This window comes from Trachymyrmex cornetzi, unplaced genomic scaffold (assembly GCF_001594075.2).
Source record: "Trachymyrmex cornetzi isolate Tcor2-1 unplaced genomic scaffold, Tcor1.1 scaffold58, whole genome shotgun sequence".
Classification (NCBI taxonomy): Eukaryota; Metazoa; Arthropoda; class Insecta; order Hymenoptera; family Formicidae; genus Trachymyrmex; species Trachymyrmex cornetzi.
Window position 1 is genome coordinate 308,052 of NW_017299893.1, and position 10,354 is coordinate 318,405.

At 31.6% G+C, this 10,354-nt stretch overlaps 1 protein-coding gene across 2 annotated transcripts; it reads left to right on the forward strand.

Moving 5' to 3' along the window:
* Positions 1-516: 516 nt before the first annotated feature.
* LOC108766407 (poly(A)-specific ribonuclease PARN-like domain-containing protein 1) lies at positions 517-9,216 on the forward strand. 2 transcript variants are annotated; one of them, XM_018515690.1, is made up of 12 exons: positions 517-746; positions 831-1,065; positions 1,269-1,553; positions 1,629-1,833; positions 1,966-2,067; positions 2,138-2,257; positions 2,331-2,436; positions 2,536-2,635; positions 2,728-2,814; positions 3,378-3,466; positions 5,250-5,348; positions 8,993-9,216. In XM_018515690.1, the coding sequence occupies exons 1-12, from the start codon at positions 619-621 to the stop codon at positions 9,051-9,053; spliced, it is 1,617 nt and encodes a 538-aa protein (XP_018371192.1). In that variant the 5' UTR covers positions 517-618; the 3' UTR covers positions 9,054-9,216. The 2 variants fall into 2 exon arrangements, with proteins under 2 accessions (XP_018371192.1, XP_018371191.1); XM_018515689.1 differs by lacking the exon at positions 8,993-9,216 and adding an exon at positions 6,931-7,083.
* The last annotated feature ends 1,138 nt before the right edge of the window (positions 9,217-10,354 follow it).

Consider the following 10,354-nt stretch of genomic DNA (forward strand, 5'->3'; position numbering starts at 1 on the left):
CTTCACACTATTTGTTTTAGAAAAAAATCAAGTTTAAAGAAATGTAAAAAAATTTCTTATAAATATATTCATTAACGTGATACATTTGTTCCTAATGTTATAGAAGACTTTCATAATATGTATTTGAAAAAAGCACTTTTAGGCCGGTATTCGTAGTCAGATCTTATATTCAAGACTGCCTTAAGTACGGTCTTAAGAAGTTACGAACCAATCAGAGAGCTGCATTAGCGTCTTAAGACATTACTTATCCCGGATCTACAATAGGTGTTTTAAGCCGTAAGAAATTGACCAATTACAGTCGAATCCGAGAAGAATAAGCGACTGTGATTCGCCCATTTCTTATGGCTTAAAACCTTATTGTAGATCCGGACTTAAGACGGTCTTGAAATAAGAATCGACTATGAATACCGGCTTTAGTATTATTGAAAGCACCGACGCCACCGACGAAGAAATTGGAAATTAGTGTACCATGAACGAGCATGATGGCGATACCACCGCAAACAGCTGTGAGCTGAATTTAATTCGCAATGGCGCCATCACACTGTTTTGCACTTTGGAGTAGATGGTCGCGCTCGAAGTTACTTCGCACTTAAAATTATTTCGAACGTGTGAAAAAATATGATTGAAGTCACGAATCAGAATTTCAACAAGGTGTATCCACACCTGGAGCACACGTTGAAAAACGCTAGCTTCATAGCGATTGATGGAGAATTCACAGGCATAGAAGGCGATGATGTAAGAAATAGGTTAGTTTATACTGCCGGGAACGAATTCGAATAAGTAAGGTTTCGATGGATAATGAGATGATAATACTTGATGTTTTACCGTAGCTTATTCGATTCCATACACGAGCGCTACGAGAAAAATAGGAGTCACATTCAGCCGTACATAATAATTCAATTCGGTATTTCGGCATTTCAACGAGTTCACGATGAGAATAAATACACTGCGGAGGCTTTTAATTTCTTTCTGCTGCCTAGAACTATACCGTCAAAAAATAGACACTTTCTTTGGCAGATAGCGTCGCTAGAGTTCCTGACCATGTATGGATTTGATTTTAATGAAGTATATATGCATTCTATATATATCCGTTACAGATATTATTTCTTACTAGCAATTCATTTCGTAGATAGCAAGCTGACATTATTTGTTGTCATTTTGACTTCAAAATGATGATAAATAACGTTAACTTGCTATCTGATTTAAAAATCTCAAATTATATCTAATGTTTTATTTAGTAAAAGAATATATGTGTAAAAATGTTTCAGCTTGCTTACAATGGTATTTCGTACCTTGATCAGGTCGACAAGACACTCTTAGAACGACAGCTACAAGAGAATACATTGTTCAACAATGTGGAACAATCTATTTCTTACAAGGAGGAAGATGATTTTAAAGATGCAGTCATTCAAATATTTGAATGGCTAAAGACAGCTAGTGATGAAGTAGATTCTATTAAAGTTGAATCCCCTACTCCAACTTTTCAATACTTTATGCATAAAGAATTGAGGAAACGTTTCTCAAATATTTGGACTTTCTCTGGGAACAATGTGGTATGATCATGCTGCTCTTTAGGAGATAAACGCTCAAATATTTTTTTCAAAATTTTTATTTTTGTAACTTTTTAGATAACTGTAATTAAAGTACTACCAGAATCGAGACAAATTCTGGAACAGGAAGAAGGTTCTATATTAGAAAATGCATTGCTTGAATCATATGTAGGTTTTTCAAAAGTATTCAATCTTTTGGTTACTTTGAAAAAACCTATAATTGCACATAATGCTTTTTTAGATTTTATGTTTATACATCAACAATTTTATAAGCCGTTACCACGTAAGTATAATTGTGTAATAATAGCATATTTATATATATATATATTTTTTTTTTTTAATTTATTATTTACAATATATATCATGGAGATGAAAATTAAATTGTAATTAATTATGAATATAATGTTTTTTGCAGAAAAATATATTAATTTTAAGAATAACATACATCAACTGTTTCCAACAATTTTTGACACCAAATTCTTAAGTTATGAACTGAAAAGAACTCTCGAAACACAAGGTAATTATTTAAAATATTTATTTATTTGTATGATTATGTATAAACATATTAAGTAATTTTTTCTTTTCAGAAAAGTGGAAACATAATACTTTAAGCGGCTTAATGAGTCATTTTACAGGAAGTAATGGAAAATATATAATGCCAGGATCACCTGTTATTGAACTGACGACAGATTCAGACGAATTAATTGGTAGATTTTTTTATATTCCTTGATTCTGTTTAATATTATTATTAATTTATGAATTATATTCTTTAATTTTTAGATACTGATTCTTCTAAAAAATATCATACTGCCGGATGGGATGCTTACTTTGCCGGTTATTTATTTATTAGAATGACTCACGTATTTGCTACAAAGAAATATGGACAGTAAGTTATCGATTGTTACATAATTAAAAAGCAACAATTATTTATTTCCGCTCTTAGTATAAGCATACATATTATACTCAGTCTTATGTATAATTTTAGAGGCTTAAATTCAAAGGAGTTTACACATACAGAATTGATAAATAGCATAAAAAGCTTTGCAAACTGTGTAAATATCATACGTGGCAATACGTCATATTTGGTAAGAAAAATATGAAATTATTATTATTTTGCAAAAAGAATAGTCGACTATATACCATTTTTTTTTAAATATACAAGACATACATTTTATAGAGATTTAACGGGCCTGATCCTATATCCACTCGACCAAAATGGCTTTATGTGAAAATGTTAACATCAAACCCAGTAACTCCTCTACAGGTATTATATTTAATTATTGTATATAATATATATATTGAAAATTCATTCAAAACCTTGGAATCTTAATCCGTACTTGACTGAAACATATATAGGACTTGGTGACTCTGCTATATTTTCTTAGGCTACATTCCAAAATGTCCTCTTCAGAGAAAGTTTTGCTCAAAGTAATATACGTTACGCGTATATAATATATATTTTGAGTACAATTTTTCTTAGAGAGGACGTTTTGGAATGTAGCCCTAATTTTTGGTGTAATAATTCGGAATAATTGTTATATTTCACAATCGTATTTTTTTCACAGTTTTTGTTCTATTCGTGTACGCTAATTGTAAGTCTCGTAATATATATTTGCGTCTAAGTCAAGTGTATTGCAAATTTTTTTTTAAAGAAATACTAATAAAAAGCTTCAATGGGTCCCAAGGACGTTTCTAGCGTCATATAAAATATATGTTCCTTTTGGGAGTTAAATATTTATTTCGTATATCGCTGTATATATACATGCGATATATGTATAAAGTGAATGATTTATTGCCAATTTGTATTGTTGTGAAATATTTGCTCAGATAGCTGAAAAAATGTCGAAGTTTGGCATGGTTGACGTGAAACAATGTACACCGAAACGCATGTTAGTTGCAGTAGCAAATCACGGAAGGTTAGTAATCTTTATTTTCTATTAAATCTCTTTTTTTTTATTTAAAATATTTTCCCATGTTCTACATATATAAATAACGAGAAGGATTACACAAATTTTAAATGTATAAGAAATAGGACGCAACTTTACACATATAGTGAAAAAGCGATTGCTGCCAACTGCGTCCGATTTCGAGATATATGTGAAAATATCACAACGCGACACGAAAAATCCTAAGAAATTAAATCTTTATTTTTTCGATAGAGGCTGAAACTTATCTTTGGTTTATTCTTCTACATATTGGATAAATATAAATATTAAATATATAGTTATACAAAAGTAGGAAAATTTATAATAGTATGAAGCTTCAATACAAGGTAGCAGAACTATTTTGGATAATCTTCAAGGGCAGTCGCATATACTCATCAATGTACCGTACAAAATGTGATTTTAGTATACCTTCTTTATCCATTTTCATATAAAGCAATTATATTACAGTACGAAACTCACATTTTTTCTTTTTCTACGTATAGAATAAATTAGAGACCGATCTTACTTAGGCATTCAGAATATCGTGAATAAAACATTGATAGTTTTCCAATCAATTTAGTATTTTTTAAAATATCATTTTCTAATTGTCACAAAACAAAAAATATTTATTAATCAAATAAGCTCAAATGTCTTTAATTTTTATATTTCTAGAAAAATGATAATTATTTTTATTTAGAAAAATAAGTTATTGAGAGTTATTGAGAGTTTGTAGATTTAATAAAAGAGAAACTGAAAATGCCAGTCAGAAAATAAAGATCGTACAATATTTTTAACGGATAGACATGTTTATCTCAGTTGTATCTAAAATCTTCATTCAAACTATATTTTATGACTAAGGTGATCGATTTATTTATTCGATTGACATAATGTTACTCCGAATTATTACAGTGCTTTGTAATGCCGAAATACATTCGGCCAAAGTTTATTTCTCTGGTCTAGTTGTACGATTGATCGATCGACTGTGCTTGTCTAATCCGAATAGTCTGAAAACACAAACCGACGAATATATATCGCTAATTCAGTAAATTTGCTACAATTCGCCTATTTTCTAAGGAGGACGCGTATTAAGTACTGTTCGCGACTGTTTGAATGCTGCAAATATTCGCACAGTACACTTTCGTCAGTTTCATTTTTTTTTATTGATGAAATAAAATAATGTTTTATATGCTGCATTCACTGGTCTATCGTTACGGATTGTTTGCTAGATTGTACCTGCTGTTATCATTCTTGAGAGTAATTTTGTCTCCCTATCGCCAAATGATTTGATAAGAAAATACTTTGCAACATTTACTTGTGCGTTTCTGCACAGAAGATAATACAGAAGACTTTTCTTCGTTGAAATTAAAAAGTAAATTATCTCATAGATTATTGCAAGAAATGAAACTTTTTATGAAACTTTTCCGAATATTCGTACAACGGATAATTGACTCGATGCCGTCATATTGTACGCGTAAGATTTTCTTCGTCATTGGCACTGTTCCCGTCTTTATGTCGCTTTTACCAACGAACTTTTGCAGATATATTTACAGGGCTTATTAAAAGACCGCCACTGTCTACACCACCGTGTACATTATTATTAACGGTCTATTATTACACTTGATGTTGCCACACGTGTGCAACTTTTGTCACGCGAAATTGGCTTAACGCGTTATTACGTTTATCTTGTCGCGCGGGACGATCAAGATTGTTGGACACGTTCTCGTTTGCGACGCAATGATCAAAAACGATTTCTTTAATTGTTTAATTGTTACAGCGCACGAGACATATTACTACACTTCAAGAAAAACAATGAGCTATACGTGGTGCCTTATAATCCAATACGGCATTCACCCTCGGTTCAATTTATCCTATGGTACGTATAAGAATTGATAATTAATCAGACTGTTCTACACAGACATAGCATAATAATTTGGCATGCATCCCGTTAACAAATGGTCTTTCGAAATCAGACGCGTGGAATAAACGTATCAGCCTGTTCAACTTATTTGAAGAAATTCATGCAATTATTTTTGTTTATTGGCAATCTACGATGTTTATATCTGGAAGAGATTTTGATTATCGATATTCATTGCTTCATGATTCACTTACGGTAATTATATCATATTTTCAAAGTGTCTTAAAAGCATCGCTACTTTTTCCAAAATAACTTGACCTGTCCAATAAAGTGTTCTTTTTATATTTATTCCACGATCTTTATGTATCAAAGGGAAGAATTAAAATTTATATTTTAAAGTTAAATTTGATTCTTACAGTCTCTTCTGCATTGATGTTTAAATAAGTCGCCAAGTTTATTTCAAATCATAGAAATATACTTTAAAATATACTAAAATATATTTTATTAAAATTTCAACGTTAAGTATATTTTAAAAATAGTTACAATTCTTTTTTTTAAGTGTATTTCTATGATTTAAAATAAAATTTGGCGACTTGTTTAAGCATCAATGCAGAAGAGACTAAAAATGAAATATTAGCCGTTTGCGGCCGAAAAAAATAGATGATTTTGGAACACCTTGTCCTGATGTACCGTTTTCCGAGCACATCACGATGTCATAATTACGATTTCAATCAGCAATCGCAAGGCCGATTTGATTCCTATAAGTGGCGGAACGCCACTGAACATATTACGTCAAACAAATTAATGGCTCCCAATTGGGCTGCGTTTGCGAAGTCTCTAATTAGCGTCGACATTGCCATGGATGCAGAAGCCGCAACTCGCATTGCCAATTGTTGCGAAGGCATTAACGACCGATCTAGTCGGTCGTTACGTTACCTAACGTTTGCGGGTAAAAGATTCGCGTTCCTTGTTTTCCTGGCTGTCCCGTGTGATCGATATATCAATCCGCGTTCGTCATTATCGCGTTTTGAGCGCAATGAAAATGTTATATTTAGGTCGCCAAATTTGCATTCGCACTCTCATATTCCGTATAATAAAGTTCTTCTATTTTATTATATAGAGACTCGATAGTCTCAGTATTTTCATGATTTTTTTCCGCGATTGCTTGTAAAACATTCAACTTTATCAAAATAACTTGACCTGTCCAATAAAGTGTTCTTTTCATATTTATTTCATATACGATCTTTACATATCGAACGGAAGAATTAAAATTTATATTTTAAAGTCAAATATATTTTATTAAAATTTTAATGTTAAATATATTTTAAAAATAGTTACAATAATTTTTTTTATTATTTCTATGATTTGAAATAAAATTTGGCGGTTTATTTATATACTATAAGTATAGTAATGAGAGTCTTTTTCGAATAAAAAATACGTGAATCAAAATTAATTTTTTTTTTCGTAAATACTATGATACAGAATTATTCGTGTAATTCAAATGTATTTTATTTCATTGTCATATCAATATTTCATTGTTATATGTATGAAAATATAATATACACAATATAATATAATCGGCTGTTCTTTTTAATTACAGGGGCAGTTTAGTCGTTTCTGGCGGGATCTTCGCATGGGTACTGCATCAAAAGTTTCAGAGAAGCTCTTAAACGGACTGTAAATATCTTGAAGATGTAGCAAAGAATCCAGTGTTTTATAATACCTATATTTGAAGAATATATTATCTATCTGACTCTATTTAAGTTTAAAAAAAGGATATGAGTTAAAGAATATTATTTAAAAGAATAAGATTTTGAAGATGTGATAATGAGATACTTTTTTTTAATGTAATAATAATAAAACATGAAGTGTTTTAGTAACTCCGTAATTATTTTACACGATGTCTTTTTGTTTGCAATCCAGAACCTCTAAGAACATTGATTCCAGATTGGTGAACGAATCTGTCACCGAAATGAAAATTGACGGCTCTGAAACACTGCGTACAAAAAGTCATTTGTAACACGAACAACAAGGTTGTTTATCCCGTAGAGTTAAGAGAGCGGAACACAAAGCGGTACGCGACCGAGATGCAGAAACGACAAGTATTTTACGCTTCGCCGCAATGCTTGTCGCCATTCTGTTTAAATTTAAGATTCAGCTCAGGAACGGAATCTTCACAGGAGTTATTATTATTTTGACTCGTCGCGAGAGTTCTAAGTTGGACGAAGCTTGAAGTTCATTTTCGAATCGAGCAGGAAGTGATCGCACTTACCAAAGATTCTCTTTCTTTTTTGAAAAAAAAAAATCCAATTATACCGCAATCATGAACCATCGATTGCCACGCATGATTATTCGTCGTGTTCTTTTTTCCTCGATTCTCTTCCTCTCGTCATCGTCCAGCCATTCCGGATAATCGTATGTTAGAACTTCCTCACGTGTGTTCCGTGATACTTTTCTCAAAGCGGAAATTTATCTGCGAAAGAAAATGAGGCAAATCCTTTGTGAAACTATATTTCAGCGTCCGGTTTATTATAGGTTCTGAAAAAGTAAAACTGCAATTTTCATTGTAATATTGCAAAATGCACTTAGGAAATAAAATCTTTCTTTCAATTTATGCTTTAGAAAAAATATAATTAAAGTTATATTATGTTTTTATTATTATGCCTTTTTATTCGTACGGTTTTATTTAAAAAAGTACAAAATTGTATCGAAATTTCTTCCGAGGTATCCGTTGCTAAGTGTTGAAAATAAAGAATTCGTAAGTTAGAGTCACCGATTACGCTTCCGAGCAACCCATCTTCCGATCGAAGTCCTGAGGAAGAATCACGTTGCGTTCCACCGATATCCTCGCAAAAGTTTTCTCTGGCCACTACCCAAGGCCAAAGCACTCGAAATAATGCGGCAGCAATTTGTGTGGGCGTACGGCTGGACAGTCAGCTTGGTCGCGCTGGTATCTGATGGCAGGTGGACTCCTCGAGAAATGGTCCCTCCTCTCATACTACATAGACAAAATTAAGGTCGACTGCATGGGCTCGGACCCAGGACTACGGAATTGGGTTAATTAAACTGCTAAAATCGAAACGTCTCAAAATCGATTGATACTCACGATGCAATAATCGTGATTCGCTCGATCAGATCTTGAAATAAGAAGAAAAATAAGATTGTCTATATGGTCTATATGGTGATGGATGTTTTTGGAGATTTGAAAATTGAAAGTTTTAATATTTGAATCTTATTTTTTGCAACAAACAACGATCATCTGTTGCAAGGTTTAACGTCGCCGAAAAATTCATTGTTATCACATTATATTTTAAGGATCTAAGTAATCGTTAACATTTTTAAGTCAATTTTTTGTAACAAAAATTCAATTTGTGTGAACACTGTCTTTTTCATAATGTTTATATAATACTAATGTTTGTATAATACTATATTTTTAACTGATCCTTGAGTTACAAATATATGTGTGAAGGAGAGTCAGATCTTACATAATAGACTACTTCTAACATGATTAATTAGACAATTAACATTTTTGGTCGATTATTAGATTTAATTATCTTTTTCACTGCTTTTTAATCTTATTTAATCTTATTACGCTATTTTACGATTTAATGACTTATAACACGCGTTGAAAAAAATCGTATTGAGATATCAATCTCGTGCAGTTCCACGTACGCAAATGCAATCCTGGCGGACGATCAACGTGTACAAATACAGAAAATATAACGTCGGCGTGGGCGGACGACATTTCTCAAACTTATAAAAACGGTACTGGATCACGACACACGTAAACACATTTGGCAGCAGTGTAAACGCACGCCGGCGCTTGTCTGTGAAATTGAAATCCATTGGCGAGTCTTCAACATACCGGAACATCTATCATGTGAACATATGATCGCACATCATCGCAATTATTGTATCATGTACGATGTATAAATTTTATTTTATCATCATAATATTATAATATATATTTCTATACCTCGCTTACAGAAATTTGATACTGAAAGGTAATAATTAATTATTCTGAATAATAAAAAAACTGAACAACTTTTGATACTCAGAATAAGTAATTTCCAATATTAAATTGGATTTCTGTGTAAGGACTCCTCATGCATTATTAACTCCAATATCGCCTTTCATGAGATGTCTCGTGTTCCTTTTAACAAAAGACTGAATATATTTTTAAGAAGGAGTGAATGATTGCTTTGATATCGAGTTATCACCAACTTAAATGGGTGATTACTAATTTTTAACACCTTAATTGAAAGATATTGTTTATAATGAGTGTTAGGTAGTATCTCTATACATGTATCTAGATTTTGTATATCCAACCTGTATCTGAGATACATTCAAATTCGAGTATTTGTATCTGTATCTAAATAAAAAAAACACAGCATCTGGACTGATTTTCAGATGCATTTTTCAGATACATTTCCTCAGCTTAGTCATAATTCTATTTTATGTGTGATTGTCGATTGATTCCACTCCGCAGAAAAAAAGCAGCTTTACTATTGCAAAATTCTACAACATGATTGGTCTTTCCCTTAGTTCCTCACTAGATCTAAATGCAAATCAGTGATATTAAAGAATTTTACAGTTAACACAGCTGCTTTTTTTGCAGCCATTGATCTTAGATTGTGGAATTCCTAACATATAGTTAAGCTGGAAATACAATGTTTGAAGCATTTTTAGTTTGTAAAATTATGATGAATAATGATGAATGATATCGTCTTATAATTCTTACTCAGGTAGCAAGCTACGTCATTTTGACGTCGTTTTGACGTCAAATGACGTCTTTTTGACGTCAAATGACGTCATTTTGACGTCAGCTTGCTACCAGGGTATATCCTAAATCGTTTTACGATAATTTTATAAGTTTTTTCAATTATCTAAATATAACAAAAATCAATGAATAAATTTAATAACTAATACATTTTTACACATTATTACAATAAAATTAATTTAAGAGTATCTAAAACGTATCTGAAGATACTTTTAAAGTATCTGATATCTATACCTATACATAT